The sequence below is a fragment of the Lepidochelys kempii genome, chromosome 18 (genome assembly GCF_965140285.1).
Source record: "Lepidochelys kempii isolate rLepKem1 chromosome 18, rLepKem1.hap1, whole genome shotgun sequence".
NCBI classification, from domain to species: Eukaryota; Metazoa; Chordata; order Testudines; family Cheloniidae; genus Lepidochelys; species Lepidochelys kempii.
In genome coordinates this window covers 4048912-4069950 of record NC_136397.1, presented here as the reverse complement: position 1 = coordinate 4069950, position 21039 = coordinate 4048912, and the positions used below count along the sequence as shown (strand labels likewise).

General features: G+C 47.5%; 2 protein-coding genes across 3 annotated transcripts in view; one reads left to right on the top strand and one right to left on the bottom strand.

Moving 5' to 3' along the window:
- Nucleotides 1–319: 319 nt before the first annotated feature.
- On the bottom strand, nucleotides 320–9954 carry PPCS (phosphopantothenoylcysteine synthetase). The gene is made up of 3 exons (XM_073316523.2): nucleotides 9437–9954; nucleotides 9013–9116; nucleotides 320–867 (listed from the first exon to the last, which is right to left on the bottom strand). The coding sequence occupies exons 1-3, from the start codon at nucleotides 9927–9929 to the stop codon at nucleotides 496–498; spliced, it is 969 nt and encodes a 322-aa protein (XP_073172624.1). The 5' UTR covers nucleotides 9930–9954; the 3' UTR covers nucleotides 320–495.
- The window catches only part of ZMYND12 (zinc finger MYND-type containing 12), a 35208-nt gene continuing 24033 nt past the window's right edge, over nucleotides 9865–21039 (top strand). The window contains exon 1 of one of the 2 annotated variants that reach the window (XM_073316521.2): nucleotides 9865–10184. In XM_073316521.2, the coding sequence (XP_073172622.1) occupies nucleotides 9928–10184 (257 nt within the window). In that variant the 5' untranslated portion in view covers nucleotides 9865–9927. The remainder of the gene's footprint in view (nucleotides 10185–21039) is intronic. The other variant, XM_073316522.2, reaches the window with a different exon arrangement.

Below are 21039 nucleotides of genomic sequence, written 5' to 3'. Positions count from 1 at the left end.
GTTCTCTGCTCAGTGTCCCTATATGGTTCCCGTTTTACATCTTTGACTGAACCCCCCTCCCCCCCACCTTCCTGTTTAATCATTTGTTGTCCCCTGTCTCTGCGACCATTCTCCCATTTGAAGAAGGGGGGAATTTTGTTCTGGTGGACTCTGCCCATCCTTCCGGGACTTCAAAGTGGGCTGCTACATGGAGTTTTTGAAGAAGCAGAAACTGTAACATACACCCATCTATCCCTTGCTTCCCCACCCCCACACAAGGAGAGAATTAGGGAAATATCCCTCTCTTCTCTACAAACTTGCACAATACCATCCTTAGGGGAACGTTTTCATTTCAGTTTTTTTTTTTAACATAAGCAGCAAATAACTTATGAAGTCATGTATGAGACAAACTATGGTGGATGTTCACACTTTTTACCTCATACACAATGCCTCAGATGGGTCCCCCCCATTTACTGTAATAGAGAGTTCCTCCAGTTCCATACACACCCTCAAAGTTCAATTTGTTTCTGATAATTCAGAGCTAGAATAAGCTGGTCCTTTCCTTTCAGAGTGTTTATCTATAAATGCCGTGTGTCGAGACTGAAGATGGCTTACTATCTTCTCCTCTATTTCCACGCCTTGTACTATTTCTTCATTAGAAAGTGATAATTTAGTTTCAGAGTCTTTGGTTACAAGAAGAACAGATGTTCTCCGTGAATCAAGAACATTTGCTACCACCACCTGATGACGATATGTCTCCAGAGCCTTCCGTGATTTATCAATTAAGATAGAGGGATCAGTTTCCAATTTAAAGGAAATAACAAATGCTTCAGGGGCCCATTCTTTGACTAGAGGAGACAGCATTTTTGGCACCATCTTCATTGTGATCTGCATTGGGGGGAAAAAAAATTTCAGTAGACACTAGAAGTTTCAGTACACGTTAGTATGACATTTAAATATGAGAGATAAAGACAGTGAATAGGCATGTGCCAGCTTCACGTTACATTATGCCTAAGAGTTCTGGGCTGAGTTTTACACTTTGGAATGATTTCTAAAATGCCATTTTGCTAAACCTTACTAGGGAGGATCAAAGGTGTCATTAATGTACCAGCACAGTGAAACTAATTTTGGGTACCAGTTTGGATAACAAAAATGAGAATCTACTTAGCAGACGAATCAGCACAAAGTAATAGTATCAACATGCAAGTTCCTGCTATTGAGAAGCTAAATTCATCCCTAGTCTATTACTGGGGGAGAAGTAACCACAACGTTTATAACAATAATCCTGTTTGAAACTGAATTTTCAAACCAGTAAAATATACATACATAATCAGATGTACTTGAAAATTGGTATTGCAGTTCACGAAGTGAGATACTATCTATGGTGCAAATTATGGTAGGTCATTTGGTGAAGGAGTTCCCAAGATACAGTCCTCCAAAAAATGCTGGAGCTTCAGAGGGGATGAGTTGGACTACAGAAGCCAGCCCACAGCCATGCCTCGTTTAATTTCTCATTTAAATACCAAGCTAAATTAACAATCCCAACTGTATTAATATGAAGTTATGGTTCCAGATACTCCACAAGGTCCAATGCTCCTCATGCCCAAAGGCTACATGAGATGCTGATTCTCACTGCAGCAAATCTGAAAGAGGGCTCAATTTGGAGCTTAGAGCGAGGAAGTACCAAGATGGCAGGAGACAAAGGGTTCGTGTTAAGGCAAGCCCAAGACAGGGTTCAGTAAAGCATTGAGAGTTGGTATCTATTTGAGTGATCTACACTGAAGATCCCTGGAGCTGTGGATCTTAGTAACTGCCAGGAAGACGGGCTAAAGAGACTGACCTTTGGGTATTGCTTTGTGTGGACTTAGCACTGGAGTATCCTGGAAGGTATGGGAACAAATGTGACCTGTCCAGAGGGCCAAAAGAAGCTGTGGACCAACACAGGACCGAGACAGCCATCACCAGAGGGTGTTATAGGAGGAAAGCTTGCTATGCCACACCCATCCAACAGGGGACACACTTGCAGTGAGTCCCTTCTACAGTGAATAGCCTTTGTTCAGCTAAGATCGGATGAGAGTAAATAGTTGCAAAATGTATTTTAACTGATGAGATGGCAGCATACAAGTATTCAGATGAAGTAAATATCCTAATATTGATTGAATAGGAGCTCAAACTGGGTTTATGTTAATGTTGGTTGCCCACAAGAACCTTTTCCACTAATGATCATAACACCACCACATTGATTGTTTACTGGAGATTAATAGTTTTTTAAAAAACAAAACAAAACAGGACAGTCTTGTGAAGACTGTGAAGGAGTCAGTCTGTGGTCCAAATGGCAAATCTGACCATTCTGGGTCACCAGGCCTGGAATGGTGAAGAAAAGACCGAAATTTCTTCTAATAGTTGCAGAAGATCTGAGAACTACTGTTGCCTTGCCCAGGCCAGGCCAATCACAATAACCTTGGTTTTGTCTTGTTTGATTTTCTCAAATTCTCTGAATTAGAGGAAGGGGAAGAGGGAATGCATAGAGCAGACCTACTCCCCAGTCTAGATGAAATGCATCCAAGATGGACTGATTGTCTATTCCTACCCTGGAGCAAAACCTCAGGAATTTGGAGTTGTCTTGTTGCCAAGTTTTATGTCTGGATACCCCCACCTGGAGTAGATGTTGTTTACAGTCAGGTCTTTGAATGCCCACTCATAATTATGGTGTAAAAGTCTCTACTCAGCTGATTTGCTAATATGTTGTCCTTGCCTGTAAAAGTGAAGAGCTATGGGATACATTTGTTGTACCTTGCAACACTCCCACAAAGCCAGGGCCTTTTTGCAGTTCGCTGGATTTGCTCCCTTGCTTCTTCACATAAAACATTGTCAGTAACTGCCTGAGCCACTCTGTCCTAAAAGTGGGGAAGAAATTCAGGAATACCGAAACGTAGTGACCTCCCCTGCCTATATTAGAAGCATAAGAAGAAACTGTGATCAACAGAGCTGGGGGGTTAACTCTGAGTTCACTGCAACATTCAGACTACCACATGAGCGATACCACATGACCTCCTTGGAGAGTGTTATTCTCATAAACATATTGTCTGTATTTGGTATGCAGCGCATTCTTAATCAATGCTGTCCAGGTCTCACCTTAGGTGAGCATAAGAAGTTACGTATGTCAACAAATCCATAAGGCCCCTCAGCTTGAAAAAACATCACTGAAGCTGTCTTGCAATATATCTATTGCTGTAAGGATTGTAAAATATCTTTCTTCTGGGCAAAAAGCTCTGCCTTTTTAAGAATCCAGAATTGACTCAATAAAAGATATGATCTGGATTGGAGTTTTTTGTGAGTCTTCCAGTTTAACTTTAGCTCAAGTGTTAGGAACTCATGTTTGCGACATAGCTATTCCTACATCTTCCTGTGAGGAAACACTAATGAGCCAGGTTTCAGAGTAACAGCCGTGTTAGTCCGTATTAGTAAAAAGAAAAGGAGTACTTGTGGCACCTTAGAGACTAACCAATTTATTTGAGCATAAGCTTTCGTGAGCTACAGCTCACTTCATCGGATGCATGACTAAACTGGTTAGTCTCTAAGGTGCCACAAGTACTCCTTTTCTTTTTACTAATGAGCCAATCATCTAAGTAAGGGTAGATCTGGAAACCTGATCTCTCTTGCAGTAAACCCAGCATCTTTTAGTTTCTCTGGAACCTCATCTGTTCTCAAGCTAAAGAGTCCTTCCCCATCAGATGGAAAGTCTTTTACTTGAGTTCTTGTCTCTGAAGGGAGTCTGGACAACTGCAGACTCCAATGGTGCCTCAAGGTGATCACAGATGCTAAAGCTCTGGATGTCATATCTGAAGAACTGAAAGATGCTCTCAACCAAGTGAACTCTGGTAATCAGTGTGTTGTCTAGTTTTGTCTCCTCTTCCAGTAGTAACTATGCAAACTATACTCCTGGGGGAATTCTGTGCCACTGCACATGCGCAGAATTTATGTCCCCAGCAGATTTCTTTGCTTTCCCACAGTAAAATAACTTTCCGACAAGGAAGCAAAGGGAAGCCACAAGAGTGGTCAGGCGACCCACACCAGCAGTAGGTTTCGGGTGCCCAGGGCAGCTGGCAGAGAGGTAAATCACTGTGGGGCAAGGGGCGAACTAAGACCTGGCTGATAGCTCCTACCCTGCGCCAGGCTCAGCTACTAGTCTTGGCTAGGCTGGGGAGGATGGGACTTACTCTTTCCCCTCGTGACATCCTGGGCCATGTCAGACCCACCCACCCGATTTCTCCCCCAGCTGTAGGAAGCTCTGCAAACTCTATCCCCCTGCACTTCCTCTACCCATCGTTCCTCTGCTGCAGGGGGAGGGATCACTGTACAGGAAACTGCTCCCCCATCCGCCCAACCCCCATGCATCCAGACCCTCTCATACTCAGACCTTCCCCCTGTGCCTGGACTACCCCGACGAGCCACCCACACCTGGATCTCCACCCTACTAAGTCCCAACCAGCTGCATCTGGACCCCCTGCTGAACCCCCAAACCCAGACCCTCCTACTGAGCACAAACCACCTTCACCTGCGCCCCCCCCTTCAGAGTCTCATTACCATTGCACCCAGAACCTCCCAACAAGCCCCTGATCCTCCATACACCCAGATCACCCACTGAGCCGCCTGCACCCAGATTGCCCCACACAGAACCCTCTCAACCCACACCCAGATCCCCCCACACCAAGACCCTCCACACTTGGATCCTGCCTTGCTGAGCCTGCCTGCCCACATCTGGTGCACCTGGCACGGAGGGGCAGGGCCCTGAGGTGTTTCTGGGGAAGGCCCTGTCCTTCTGCTGTGTCAGGGCTGAGTCTGTCTTGTGGGACCTGCACAGTGATCGCCCACTTCTGTGAAGCCAGTGGACTGTGCTCCCCAGTGCCATACGGGAGCCTCCACATATATTTGACAAATAAAATTTGTGGAATTTAAAAATATTGTGTGCAGAATTTTTAATTTTTTGGCATAGAATGCCCTCTGGAGTAAAACTATCTTCTCTCCTAAGTGATATTGATAGCTTGGACTGGCTGATAACTGGCATGTGCCAGAATACCCTTCTACACAGAGCACCTAATTTCTTACTTTTTATTTGAAAGGGTACAGCACACTTGACTGCCTTGAGGTCTTTGCAGGGCCACTATCGCCACCAATAAATCTGCACAGGGATGGACTAACCAGAAGCTCTGAGGCAGCTGTGTGACGTTATTGACTTGAACTGGGACCACACAGAACATTGTTGCAATCAAGATCCTGTAGTGGCACCAAATTGTGTATAAAGGGGGGTCAAATAAGGTGTCTAAGATGAGGTTATGGTTTGCTGGTTAGGATTATGCTATCTGTTTGCATGTATCGTTTTTGTATTTAAAGATATAAGTATTGGCTCTATACAGTCTGTATATCAAACTTATGCTGTGCCTCTGGGTGACACCCCAGACAAGTTGGGGTCAGCTCTGCCTAGCCTGCTTGATGGCCCATTAAGGACCATCAGCTATACAAGTGACCCACTGAAAGAGGGCAGACATGCCTTGGGACTCAGCCAGGTAGGCAGGGACCTGCCTAGGGACAGAACTCTGAGGTGTTTCCAGGCCATGGAATGGACAGTTTGTCTTTGGGACAAAGAGAGAGACCACATGGCAAGAGACTATAAAAAGCTGCTGCAGCTCCTCCATCTTGTCTTCAATCCTGCTTCCTGTCTCTGGAGGGACTTTGCTACACTGAAGCTTTGAACCAAGGACTGAAAGACCCATCCCAGCTGGGGATGTTCTCCAGAGACTTGATTTGAACCTGCAGTTTATTCTATCACTGCTGCAAGCCTGAACCAAGAACTTTGCCATTGCTGTGTGTCATTGATTCCATTGAACCAATTCTAGCTCTCATCTATATCTTTTTTTCCTTTTATGAATAAACCTTTAGATTTTAGATTCTAAAGGATTGGCAACAGCGTGATTTGTGGGTAAGAGCTGATTTGTATATTGACCTGGGTCTGGGGCTCGATCCTTTGGGATCGAGAGAACCTTTTTTCTTGTACTGGGGTATTGGTTTTCATAACCATTTATCCCCATAATGAGGGGCACTGGTGGAGATACTGGGAAATTGAAGTGTCTAAGGGAATTGCTTGTGTGACTTGTGGTTAGCCAGTGGGGTGAGACCAAAGTCTGCTCCGTTTGGCTGGTTTGGATTGCCTTAGAGGTGGAAAAACCCCAGCCTTGGGCTGTAACTGCCCTGCTTTAAGCAATTTGTCCTGAATTGGCACACTCAGTTGGGTCCTGCCAGAATCAGCATTGTTACAAGCTAGTATAACTTGTCAGCTTTTTTGGAAATTGTTGGTCCAGATGCTGGATTTAATCTAGTTTTTTTTGCTGGTTGGAACAAACTATCTAGGACTGATTTTACACCTAGTGGGTGAATAGAGAATATCAAAAACTGGGTGTGTGACTTCCTCTAATACAACAGAAGGAATGTTCAGGGTTGTTCAGCCATCCTTTCTATAATGTTATGCTGTCCATAAATTTGTATCTTCTGGAAGAAGTTGCTCTCACATTGTGATCCAGTGATGTCTGAACCTCCATATCCATATCCACATGTTCAGCAGGACCTTCTATTTCTTCTTCTTCTATTCTTGTCAGCAAGTTAAAGAAGTATGGGCTGGATGAATCCACTATAAGGTGGGTAGAAAGTTGGCTAGATTGTTGGGCTCAACGGGTAGTGATCAATGGCTCCATGTCTAGTTGGCAGCCGGTATCAAGTGGAGTGCCCCAAGGGTCGGTCCTGGGGCCGGTTTTGTTCAATATCTTCATAAATGATCTGGAGGATGGTGTGGATTGCACTCTCAGCAAATTTGCGGATGATACTAAACTGGGAGGAGTGGTAGATACGCTGGAGGGGAGGGATAGGATACAGAAGGACCTAGACAAATTGGAGGATTGAGCCAAAAGAAATCTGATGAGGTTCAACAAGGACAAGTACAGGGTCCTGCACTTAGGACGGAAGAACCCAATGCACAGCTACAGACTAGGGACCGAATGGCTAGGCAGCAGTTCTGCGGAAAAAGACCCAGGGGTGACAGTGGATGAGAAGCTGGATATGAGTCAGCAGTGTGCCCTTGTTGCCAAGAAGGCCAATGGCATTTTGGGATGTATAAGTAGGGGCATTGCCAGCAGATTGAGGGACGTGATCGTTCCCCTCTATTCGACATTGGTGAGGCCTCATCTGGAGTACTGTGTCCAGTTTTGGGCCCCACACTACAAGGAGGATGTGGATAAATTGGAGAGAGTCCAGCGAAGGGCAACAAAAATGATTAGGGGTCTGGAACACATGACTTCTGAGGAGAGGCTGAGGGAACTGGGATTGTTTAGTCTGCAGAAGAGAAGAATGAGGGGGGATTTGATAGCTGCTTTCAACTGCCTGAGAGGTGGTTCCAGAGAGGATGGTTCTAGACTATTCTTAGTGGTAGAAGAGGACAGGACAAGGAGTAATGGTCTCAAGTTGCAGTGGGGGAGGTTTAGGTTGGATATTAGGAAAAACTTTTTCACTAGGAGGGTGGTGAAACACTGGAATGCGTTACCTAGGGAGGTGGTAGAATCTCCTTCCTTAGAAGTTTTTAAGGTCAGGCTTGACAAAGCCCTGGCTGGGATGATTTAATTGGGGATTGGTCCTGCTTTGAGCAGGGGGTTGGACTAGATAACCTCCTGAGATCCCTTCCAACCCTGATATTCTATGATTCTATGATTCTTCAGGGAGTATCTAGGATTAATGGAGACCTTTCCTTTGCTATTAGCAAGGGTGGTGGAATCTTTCCACTGAATCTTGTGCGAGCAGGCTCCTTTAACAGCTGTCTGGAGGAAGGCGAAACCAGCCCCACTACCTAGGGAGATCATAATCTATGGGTGAGGGAAGGTGAACTTGAGGGCTGAAAGATCAGAACTGGAAGACTTGAACTTCTTCTAGATTCCCTGATTTGTTCCCTGGATATCAAACTGGTTTGGAGGAACCTTGGAGGACGGACATGTGAGCACTTCAGCAGGCACTGCTATTAGAAGGTTCCATCAGTCCAAGCTTCACTGTTTGCACATCCCAACAGTGTACATGCACAGAGGCTAATCAAAGAAGAATTAATAAATACAGAAGACAGCATCTGGAAGGAAAGAGGACCCTGCTTCATTCTTCAATGACCTCTTCAGGCTACATACAGGAGACAGCTACCTCCACAGCCTGCTAGTATAAGTCTAGGTCTCAGATGTTAGAGCACTGGACTAGGAATCAGAAGAACTGGGTTCTATTGCCAGCTCTATCACTGACCTGCTGTGTGATCTTAAGCAAGTCACTTCCCCTCTCTGCACTTCAGTTTTCCTTCTCACCTTTTGTCTAATTTGTCCAGCTAGACTATAAGCTATTAAGAGCAGGGACTGTCTCCTTCCTCATGTTTACAAAGAGCCTGTCACAACTGGGACCCAATCTCAGCCAGAGCTTCCAAGTGCTACCAGAATACAAATAACTAATAATGGAGAATGAATTGTTGCCATGGAGGAATTATCTGAGAAAGGATAATTAAAAAAGGAAACTGGAGATCCCAGTAAAATAGCTACCTATCAAAAAGGAAGCCTTTAATAAAGGGAAGAATAGAGAAAAAACCAGAGGAAAAACAGACAGACCTAGGCTTTCATTACTGCCAATCTAATGAATAGGGATGGCTGGTTTGGTAGTGGCGCCATAGCACACTATTTTCAAAGTACTGAGCCGTCATAAGGCTCTTAGTCCCTGTGAGAGGCGTTAATACACCCCAGGTTTGTATATGAACTCTCAGACCAAGAGGAGTAAGTGACTTGCCCGAGGTAACTTAAGTCAGTCTGAGAGCAGGGAATGTGGCCCAGGAGTCCTGGTTCCCCACAGAGCGCTAGCAGCGCACCGAATCAATAAGCCAGGTTTTGCCCCACATCACACTTTTGCCAAGCAAGATCCAACAAGGGACACAGAGCAAGGCCCAGTGCCCAGGAGAAGCTGCATCACCTGCAGGGGGCCCTCAGAGGACTGGATCTTGTGCTCAGGCATCTCTGATGCTGGGATGTAGAAATCTGACACGGCTGCTGCCAGGTAGAACATCACGCTGGAGCCTACGGGGGAAAGGAGCCAGAATCACCGATGGCCCCGAGGGGGGCTGATCCGGCCCCCGCAATGCCGGGACCCCCCAAAAAAGAGATGACCTCTCTCCCACCCAATGCCACAATCCCTCCCCACGCCAGGGCCCCCCTCAAACAGGGCTGACTCCCTCCCACCCACGGCCAGCCCCAGGGTCCACCGACCCCAGCAGGCCCCAGCCTTCCGGCAGTGGCCAGTGAGAGACACTGGACAGGCCTGACCCCCCCGGTGCCACGCCCCCCGGCCAGGACACCCAGCGGGGCGGCCGCCCCTTCTCCCCACCCACGCCCCGTACCGAAGGGCGCCAGGGCCCTGGCGGCGGCCCGCAGCAGCGCCAAGTACTCGGTGAGGCCGGTGAACTCGAGCGGCAGGAGCGCGCCTGCCTCCTTGGCGTGCTGGTACCCGAGCAGCGCGGGCACGAGCCCCGGCAGCGCGGCTGGGTCGGCGGTGACACTAGGCCCCGTGTGTACGCGCAAAGCGTCCAAGAGGGCGGGACCCGGCGGCGGGAGCGCGCGCGCCCACGGAAAGGCGGAGCGCGCGCGGTGCAGGAAGCAGACGCCGTATCCGGCGCCCACGAGGCGCTCGGCCGAGGCCGCCCCGCGCCGCCCGCTACTGAAGTTCTCCAGGAAGCGCACGGCCCGCGCCTCCAGCGGCACCTGGGTCCCGCCCGACGTCACCAGCGCCACGCGCCGCCCGCGGGCTCTCTGCGCCGCTGCCCAGGCCCGCACGCGCTGCTCCGCCTCTGGCGCGGCCGGCCCGGGGCTGTCCGCGCTGCCCGCCGCCGCCATGCCGGCCGCGCTGGCCGCCTCCGCCCCGGAAGTTGCGAGCCGGAAGCGCCCCGCGTGCTGCCCCGCCCACGCCGGAAGCCCCGGGTTGCTCGGCAACGCGCCGCTTCCCGGGGACGTCGGCCGGGGCGGGAGCTGGAGGATGAACGCGCAGCAGCTGGTGCCCCTGGCTCTGCCCCGCGGGCGGCCGCTGCGCTGCGAGCTGTGCGGGGGGCCGGCCCAGCTGCGCTGCGGGGCCTGCCGCGTCACCTGCTACTGGTGAGCGCCGGGCGCCGCCCCCGCCCCCGGCCGGTGCCCCGTCCCCCCAGAGCGCCGCCCCCGCCCGCGGCCGGTGCCCCGCCCCCGGCCGGTGCCCCGTCCCCCCAGAGCGCCGCGGCCGCCCCCGCCCCCCGCCGGTGCCCCGTCCCCCCAGAGCGCCGCCCCCGCCCGCGGCCGGTGCCCCGCCCCCGGCCGGTGCCCCGTCCCCCCAGAGCGCCGCCCCCCGCCGGTGCCCCGTCCCCCCAGAGCGCCGCCCCCGCCCGCGGCCGGTGCCCCGCCCCCGCCCCCCGCCGGTGCCCCGTCCCCCCAGAGCCCCGCCCCCGGCCGGTGCCCCGTCCCCCCAGAGCGCCGCGGCCGCCCCCGCCCGCGGCCGGTGCCCCGCCCCCGCCCCCGGCCGGTGCCCCGTCCCCCCAGAGCCCCGCCCCCCGCCGGTGCCCCGTCCCCCCAGAGCGCCGCCCCCGCCCCCCGCCGGTGCCCCGTCCCCCCAGAGCCCCGCCCCCGCCCCCGGCCGGTGCCCCGCCCCCGCCCCCGCCCCCGGCCGGTGCCCCGCCCCCGCCCCCGGCCGGTGCCCCGTCCCCCCAGAGCGCCGCGGCCGCCCCCGCCCCAGGCTCCTCAGCTCCCGGCCCTCCTCCTCCTCCCCCTCCCCCCGCCCAGTGCCAGGCCCCTGGCCTGAAGTGGTTTCCATTATATACGCTACAGGGTTTCCAGCCTGGGTCGATGGCTCCCAGCAAGCCTGGCCCTGGGCTATCGCCCTTCTGGTTCCCTCTCCCTGCCCCCGACCCCAATGCCCTGGGACAGCGCCGGCTGCCAGGAGCCCCGCTGTCAAGGGGAAAGTCCAGTCAGATGTGCTGACCGGACACCGAAATCCGGATACTGCCGGCAGGGGGCGGCCCTGGGTCATCAATCCATGTCAGCCGCTGCTGGGCTGGGGCCACCTCCTACCTGCATCTCCTGTGCAGGCAGGCTCCTGTCCCGGCCCCAGAGCAGAGGAAGCCCAGCTTGGACAGTGGGGGAGGGCGGTGGAGAGGATTGAAAGACAACGAAGGGGGAGGGGGAGAGCAGTGAGCAACAAGGAAAGGAGGGAAGAGGCGCAAGCATGGTGTAGGGGCTTGGTGAAAGAGGCCTTGGGAGCAGAGGCAGAGTGGGGGTGGGGAGACAGCCCTTTGCTTTTGCTGTCTCCATTCCCCTACCCCTGTGCCATGCCCCAGATCCCTGGTCACCCCTATTCCCTGCCCACCCCAGCACCCCGCCCCAGACCTTGGGCTGCCCCCATTCTCCACCAGTGCCCTACCCCAGACCCTGGCCACCCCAATTCTCCTCCCCTCACACAGACCCTGCCCAAGCCCCCTGGTCACCTCCATCCTCATTTTCCCCCTCTCTCAGTGCCCTGCCCCTTATCTGCATTCTGATTCCCCAAGTCTCGCACCCTCCCACCCCCGCCAATGCCTTGTGACAGCCCCTAGGCCATCTCCATCCTCATTCCCTTCCCCCTCAATGCCCTGCTCTAGCTCCCTGGGCCATCTCAGCCCTTTGTTCCCCTCCTCTCCCTTCCAAATGCCCTGCCCCAGCCCACAGGACCCCTCCATCCTCGTTCCCCAACCGCAATGCCCTTCCTCCATCACCCCCAGACACCTCCATCCTCATTGCTCTTTCCATTGTTCCCAGACCCACAGTCACCCTGCCTTCCTCTGCACCTTCAGGAACCTACTCTTTCCTTTGGGACTTTTTCATCCCTGCATCCCCATCCCATTATCCCGGCACCCCTGTTCAACCCCGACCCTTCAGGTACCCTGATCTCATCCGTTAGAACAGTCTTCAGCCCTTCTCATCTTGGAGACACCTATGTGTAATTGCACATCTCACCCTAGGAGTGCCCCTACCTTAAACCACTGAGGACAGTTCCAGCAAATCTCTGTCTGTCCCCGGAAAGCCAAGTTCGACACAGATACAGCATACCTGACTCCGTGGGTGCTCTGGTGCTTAGCACCCACCGGCAGCCAGCTCCCACATCCCACCAGTGTTTACCCCTGCCGGCAGCCCTGCTGTTCAATTTCTCCCCCTTCTTACCAGCGCCTCCTGCCCGCCACAGATCAGTTCTTCTATGGCATGCAGGAGGTGCTGGGAGGAGCAGGGATGGGACGCGTTCCAGGAAGGTTTCAGAGTAACAGCCGTGTTAGTCTGTATTCGCAAAAAGAAAAGGAGTACTTGTGGCACCTTAGAGACTAACCAATTTATTAGAGCATAAGCGTTCGTGAGCTACAGCTCACTTCATCAGATGCATATCGTGGAAACTGCAGCAGACTTTATATATACACAGAGAATATGAAACAATACCTCCTCCCACCCCACTGTCCTGCTGGTAATAGCTTATCTAAAGTGATCATCAGGTGGGCCATTTCCAGCACTGGAAATGGAAATGGCCCACCTGATGATCACTTTAGATAAGCTATTACCAGCAGGACAGTGGGGTGGGAGGAGGTATTGTTTCATATTCTCTGTGTATATATAAAGTCTGCTGCAGTTTCCACGATATGCATCTGATGAAGTGAGCTGTAGCTCACGAAAGCTTATGCTCTAATAAATTGGGTAGTCTCTAAGGTGCCACAAGTACTCCTTTTCTTGTTCCAGGAAGGGTGTGGAAAGAAGTGGGGTAGGGACGGGAAGAGGTGGGGTGGTGGGGTGGCCTTGGAGGAAGGTGTAGAGTGGTGGCGGGGGGGGGGGGCAGAGCAAGGGTGGGAAGAGGTAGGGGGAACTTGGGGGAAGGGGTAGAGTGGGGGTTGAGCACCCCTCCCCCTGGGTAGACTGGAAGTAGACCTGCCAATATCCAGTGGCTGGAAGCTGAAGTTAGATAAATTCAGACTATGGTGTAAATTTTTAGCCATGAGTGTAATTAATAGTTGGAACAATTTACTAAGGGTTGTGGTGGATTCTCCATCACTGGAAATGTTTAAATCAAAATTGGATGTTTTTCTGAAAGATATGATCACTTCAAACAAGAGGTCAGACTAGTTAAGCATAATTGTTCTTTCTGGCCTTATAGTCTATGAATTAAAATTATAATTTAAAGTCCTGATCTACAAACTCCTTAACAGACTGTACTCTGGCTGCCTCAGCAACCATTTCTGTGACATTTCAAGATGGCTGTACTACACAGGAGCGGTTCAGTAGGAGGAATGTCCATTGAAACTAGGGTCCCCAAACTTTTCTCGTCATGCTCCCCCTTACCCTTATCTGCCCTCTCCTTGGGAACTGGGGCCAGGAGTGGGGCTGGGGGGGAGCACAGATGGGCAAGGGGGCCACAGGTGGGGGCGGTGCTGAGGCCAGGATTGGAGCCAGGGGCTGGGGCAGAGCGGGGCTGGGTGGCGCTCCCTCCCCACTCCCCCATGGGGGCTGACCTGGGCCCTGCCGTGCCCCCCTGAACATTCCACCATGCTGCCTAGGGGTGTGCCCCACAGTTTGGGGACCGCTGGTTTAGATTACCAGACTTGGTAGGCAGAGCATTCCTAGTGGCAAGACCACAGCTATGGAACTCTGCCAAAATGACACTTAAATTCACACACCTCTGTATGGAGGTGTATGGAGCAGGGTGGATTGATTTAACTCACTGATTTTAATCATGATTTAAGGCAGCAATCAGGAAACTTTGATTTAAATAATTGAACATAATAGTGTATTGCATTTGTATTTTTTAGTTATTTTTCTAAAGAAAAGTTGTTTCTCATTGGTTGATAATCATTGCAACATGCTGATTTCTGATTAAATATTGACTAGGATGATTCAGTTGGGGATTGGTCCTACTTTGAGAAGGGGGTTGGACTAGATGACCTCCTGAGGTCCCTTCCAACCCTGAGATTCTATGATTCTGTGCATTAACTGTGGTGTGCTTTTTGTTGTTGTTGCTAATAACTGTATCTATACGCATTTATTTAATATTTACTTAAGATACTCAGATTTTTAAGTTTTACATTTTTATTTTGTTTGAAAATGGTGACTGATCTATTTCTTATTTATTACATGATTAATTTTTACTCGTGATTTATATAAAGCTCTGTTTGAATAGAAATTCAATAAAAATACATAACGTTGGTTTTTTTAGTCAAATAAAACTACTTAAAAGTGCTGGGGAAAATTATCAAAAAGTTTATCAAAGATGTTTTCATTTAAAACTAACTGATTTCTCAAACAAAGGTGCAGTTAAGTGTAGATAATGAATTGACCTGATTTTAGAATTAGTAGATCCTCTTACACCTAGATTTTATTCATAGATGGAAAGAAGAAAAGTTTTTCTGGTTTTTCAACTCTCAATCACTGTCTCAACTTTTAATGAACTAGTCATTGAACTGAGCTAGCTGAGTAGACTGAAATGAAGCAGGTATTCTCTCTGCATCCTCAGAAGAGGTTACTGCTTTCAGAAGAAAAGGAGTAACACGGCTGTTCCTCTGATGCTTTCAGAAGGTTTCAGAGTACCCTCTGCCCACCCCAGGCTGCCCGCCCCTCAGACGTAGTTCTTGCTGGGGTAGTCACTGCGGGGCTGGGAGGCGGCGGCCGTGTAACAGGCGCTGTAGTTGGTGTTCTTCTCGGGACAGGTGCAGCAGAGGAGGGCGCCCCCCAGAACCCTTTTAGAAGCTGGTTTAGCACTTCAACAAACTCTGGTTCCACATGCTTAGTGACTTCCACCAGTTCAGTGATTTAACTTTCTTTAAAACTTGGTAGTAAACATGTAGTGCTTAATGCTATTGTTTATATTTAATTAAAATGATTTTCATTGACTATAATAAATTTAGGCTTATAATTTAATTTTAAAAATAAACATATTTAACTTAAAAAAATCTGATTTGAATAAAAACTGGTTTTCAGTTTTTTTAAATCACTAATTTTTATCCGCCCCGGTATGGTGAGAAAATACCATTTTTGTTGAACTCTGATACTTCAAGATCCTGATCCTACAAATACGTAAGTGCATGCTTGCCTTCAAGCATCTGAAGTTTCATCGACTTCAGTAACATACAAGTTAAAGGTAATCATATGAATAAGTATTTGCAGGCTTGGTGCCTTAATATAATAGAAATATACAAAAGAGGAATAACTGTTGTTATGGCCATTTATTGGGTGGGATAATGTGCTCACAGAAAGTTGAAGCAATTTGCCTGAGGGCAGTGTGACCTAATGGATAAGCCATGAATTTGTAAAACATTATACAAAATGGACCAGTAACATAATATGTTGATCTCTATATTAAAATAAAAGGTTAGAAGCTTATAGCCAAATGCAGATACCAAGCAATGCTCTTGGCCAATGAGGCTAACTGGGTGTCCAGAAACAGTGGGGGTTTGAACAGAATTCTTAGTTTTTGAAGCTACATTACAAATGACAGGCAAACTGTCTTAATCAGAAGGATCTGAAGTTACCTCTGCCAATTCTTGTTGCTTACTCCAACCAATAAGCACCATCTTTGTCCAGTCCTCTACCTTAGATGCTGAATAGGTCAGTTCACTTCACCAACTAATTTGGATGAGATGGGAGTCTGTGGGTGGATGTCATTACATACTGGAAACGTCAGAGCCCCTATTTTTCCACTAATCCTAAAGCATAAGAATGGCTATACTGGGTCAGACCAAACGTCCATCCAGCCCAGTATACTGTCTACTGACCGTGGCGAATGCCAGGTGCCCTAGAGGGAGTGAACTTAACAGGTAATGATCAAGTTATCTCTCTCCTGTCATCCATCTCCACCCTCTGACAAACAGAGGCTAGGGACACCATTCCTTACCCATCCTGGCTAATAGCCATTAATGGACTTAACCTCCATGAATTTATCCAGTTCTCTTTTAAACCCTGTTATAGTCCTAGCCTTCACAACCTCCTCAGGCAAGGAGTTCCACAGGTTGACTGTGCGCTGAGTGAAGAAGAACTTCCTTTTATTTGTTTTAAACCTGCTACCCATTAATTTCATTTGGTGGTCCCTAGTTCTTATATTATGGGAACTAGTAAATAACTTTTCCTTATTCCCTTTCTCTACACCACTCATGATTTTAGATACCTCTATCATATCCCCACTTAGTCTCCTCTTTTCCAAGATGAAAAGTCCTAGCCTCTTTAATATCTCCTCATATGGGACCCGTTCCAAACTCCTAAGCATTTTAGTTGCCCTTTTCTGAACCTTTTCTTATGCCAGTATATCTTTTTTGAGATGAGGGGACCACATCTGTGTGCACTATTCAAGATGTGGGCGTACCATGGATTTATATAAGGGCAATAAGATATTCTCCGTCTTATTCTCTATCCCCTTTTTAATGATTCCTAACATCCCGTTTGCTTTTTTGACTGCCGCTGCACACTGCGTGGATGACTTCAGAGAACTATTCACGATGACTCCAAGATCTTTCTCCTGATTAGTTGTAGCTAAATTGTTATACCAATAAAATAAAAACCAGCAGGATCTTATTAAAGGGGAAAAGGCAAAATGCCACATTTATTGTGAATACAGAAAGAATCCTAGTAAGCAGTTAGTTATAGCTATCACATTCCATTCAATTTCATAATTATTCACACATTCATTCATACACACACACACACAGGTTCTGCAAGGTTGTTATCATAGTTACCAGCCTTAGAGTTGCTCATGGCAAGCCACTGGCTAGGTGGCCTGGACATGAGGATGGAGCAGGGCCTTGTCAGATGTTCATCTGATGCTCCTGGAAGTTGGTTTGCAGAATCAGACCCCAAAGTTCTCACTTTCTAGAGTCCATTTTTATAGGAATTTCTTCCTATGCCAGTCTATGGGAATTGCTTCATCATGCTGTTGCTGAATCAATCAGCAGATGGCACATTCCTGACGGCTCTGTGCTGCCAGATGTTATCTTGTTCTTTGGTTCTCCCATCCTTGAGGCTGTTGGGTGGATTCCATTCTGCCCTCTGGGGGTCCTCTGGTTATTTCCACTTGACGCCTTCTTCAGCCAATGGATACTGGATTCTTAGGCTGGCACCTCCCTGATCATTCAGTTATTATCCACACCAAGCACCCATCCACATTCATCCTCTATCTCTATTTTAATCACAATTGTTAACAGAGCGAGATGAATACAACAAAAGGGCGGGGAGTCTCTGGGTGCTGTTTCTGTTGTTACAGAGTATTGCTTTGAGTCTCTCTCTGTGTGAGTAGTTGTTACAAAGAATTGCTTTGAGAACAGACTCTGTCTTAGAATGTACTACCACAATTAGCAGCTTGCAAGTTTCACACAGAGAGGGAGAGAAACAGTACCAAAAACCAAGAGATCTCTTAATTAGTAATACCATGGAATTTAAACTATGGGGAATCAAACTCATTTGTGCTTTTAATTCAGAACTTCTTTAATATGATCCAACAAAATTACCCCCCATCATATTGTATGTATAGTTGGGGTTATTTTTTCCAATATGCATTACTTTACATTTATTCACATTAAATTTCATTTGCCATTTTGTTGCCCAATCACTTAGTTTTGTGAGATCTTTTTGAAGTTCTTCACAGTCTGCTTTGGTCTTAACTATCTTGAGCAGTTTAGTATCATCTGAAAACGTTGCCACCTCACTGTTTACCCCTTTCTCCAGATCATTTATGAATAGGTTGAATAGGATTGGTCCTAGGACTGACCCTTGGGGAACACGACTAGTTACCCCTCTCCATTCTGAAAATTTACCATTTATTCCTACCCTTTGTTCCCTGTCTTTTAACCAGTTCTCAATCCATAAAAGGATCTTCCCTCTTATCCCATGACAACTTAATTTACGTAAGAGCTTTTGGTGAGGGACCTTGTCAAAGGCTTTCTGAAAATCTAAGGACACTATGTCCACTGGATCCCCCTTGTCCACATGTTTGTTGACCTCCTCAAAGAACTCTAATAGATTAGTAAGACACGATCTCCCTTTACAGAAACGATATTGACTTTTGCTCAACAATTTATGTTCTTCTATGTGTCTCACAATTTTATTCTTTACTATTGTTTCAACTAATTTGCCTGGTATTGACATTAGACTTACCGGTCTCTTATTGCCAGGATCACCTCTAGAGCCCTTCTTAAATATTGGCGTTACATTAGCTATCTTCCAGTCATTGGGTACAGCAGCTGATTTAAAGGACAGGTTACAAACCGTAGTTAATAGTTCCGCAATTTCACATTTGAGTTCTTTCAGAACTCTTAGAATCATAGAATCATAGAATATCAGGGTTGGAAGGGACCTCAGGAGGTCATCTAGTCCAACCCCCTGCTCAAAGCAGGACCAATCCCCAACTAAATCATCCCAGCCAGGGCTTTGTCAAGCCTGACCTTAAAAACTTCTAAGGAAGGAGATTCCACCACCTCTTGGGTGAATGCCATCTGGTCCCGGTGACTTGTTACTGTTAAGTTTCTCAATTAATTCCAAAGCCTCCTCTAGTGTCACTTCAGTCTGTGACAATTCCTCAGATTTGATACCTACAGAAGATGGCTCAGGTTTGGGAATCTTCCTAACATCCTCAGCCATGAAGACTGAAGCAAAGAATTCATTTAGTTTCTCCACAATGACTTTATCGTCTTTAGGTGCTCCTTTTGTATCTCGATTGGCCCCACTGGTTGTTTATCAGGCTTCCTGCTTCTGATGTACTTAAAAACATTTTGTTATTACCTTTTGAGTTTTTGGCTAGCTTCTTCAAACTCCTTTTTGGCTTTTCTTATTACATTTTTACCTTTAATTTGGCAGTGTTTATGCTCCTTTCTATTTACTTCACTAGGATTTTACTTCCACTTTTTAAAAGATGCCTTTTTATCTCTCACTGCTTCTTTTACCTGGTTGTTAAGCCACGGTGGCTCTTTTTTAGTTCTTTTACTGTGTTTTTTAATTTGGGATGTACATTTAAGTTGAGCCTCTATTATGGTGTCTTTGAAAAGTGTCCATGCAGCTTGCAGGGATTTCACTCTAGTCACTGTACCTTTTAATTTCTGTTTACCTCCTTGTTTTTGCATAGTTCCCCTTTCTGAAATTAAATGCCACAGTGTTGAGCTGTTGAGGTGTTCTTCCCACCACAGGAATGTTAAATATTATTATATGATGGTCACTATTTCCAAGCAGTCCTGTTATAGTTACCTCTTGGACCAGATCCTGCGCTCCACTCTGGACTAGATCGAGAGTTGTCTCTCCCCTTGTGGGTTCCTGGACCAGCTGCTCCAAGAAGCAGTCATTTAAAGTATCGAGAAATTTTGTCTCTGCATTTCGTCCTGAGGTGACATGTACCAGTCAATATGGGGATAATTGATATCCCCCACTGTTATTGAGTTTTTTATTTTGATAGCCTCTCTAATCTCCCTTAGCATTTCATCGTCACTATCACTGTCCTGGGCAGGTGGTTGATAATAGATAATAGAATATTGTTACATTCTTATTAGAGCATGGAATTACTATCCATAGAGATTCTATGGAACATGTGGATTCATTTAAGATTTTTATTTCATTTGATTCTACAAATATCAATATGCCATGGTGAAGTGTGGGTTTGAAAGTGGGGAAGGAGGTACAAATTAATCAATAAATCTTAGTTATGAACAAGGAATGATAATATCTCACCCGGCCATCTATAGCATGGTTAGTCTGCTGCACAGTATTCTTTCTCTATATTCTTCCACAGGTTCCAACTACTTCCAGAGGCAAACCAATAACACGTCTTTTTCCCTAATGAGAGAGGTGTTTCCTAACAATAAATCAAAAGAGGTAATGGGCAGTCCATGACAAGTCTCTTTATTTCTAATTCCAGCCCAAAGACTCGATCTAGAATTCACTTACTGATTTTTTTTTGCTGAAGTGGAGTTAAGGTTGCTGCTGCATAACAGGGTCTTCTGCTCCCAATACCTTTCTGGACGTGGGATTTTAAAGCCCCAAACTCAAACATTAGAAAACAGTTAAGCTTTCCCCACATACTCCCAAAAAGAGCGTTACTGTTAAAAATCAGGACATGCCCAGTTAAGAATTATAGAATAATAAGGTTAGAAGGAACTGCAAGAGTCATGTAATCTAACCTCCTGCCAATATGCTGGATTTGTTGTGTCTAAACCATCCAAGACAGATGGCCATCCAGCCTCCTTTTGAAAGCCTCCAGTGAAGGAGCTTCCACAATCTTCCGAGGAGTCTGTTCCATTGTCTTGCTGTTCTTACAGTTAGGAAGATTTTTCTGAGATTTAATCAAAACGTGCTCTGCTGGAGTTTGAACCCATTGCCTCTTATCTTGCCTTCTGAGGCAAAAGAGAAAAATTTTTCTACATCTCCTTTTGTGGCAGCCTTTCAAGTTTATGAAGATCGCTATAATATATTCTCTCTCCCCCCGCCCCATCTCCTCTTTTTCAAACTAAACATACCCAGTTCCTTCAGCCTTTGCTTGTATGTTTTGCATTCCATCCATTTGGTCATCTTTGTCACTTGCCTCTGGATCCTTTCCAGTTTCTTTACATCACTTCTATACATTTGGTGACCAAAACTGGACATAGAACTCCAGCTGAGGCCTAACCAGCGCTGAGTAGAGCGGTATTATCACCTCCCATTACTTGCATGCTATGCCTCTGTTAATGCAACCTACAATTGCATTTGCTTTTTTTGCAATAGCATTGCAATCCTGACTTACGTTGTGGTTGTGATGCACCACAACTCACAGATCTTTCTCACCAGTGGTGCTGCTGAGCTAGTTTTGTCCCATTCTGTATGTGTCCATTTGGTTTTTCTTCCCTAAGTGTAGCACCTTACATTTGTCTTTGTTGAATTTCATTTTATAGTCTATTGCTCAGTTCTCCAATTTGTCAAGATCCCTCTGAATTTTAGCTCTATCCTCCAAAGTATTGGCAACCCCCTCTCG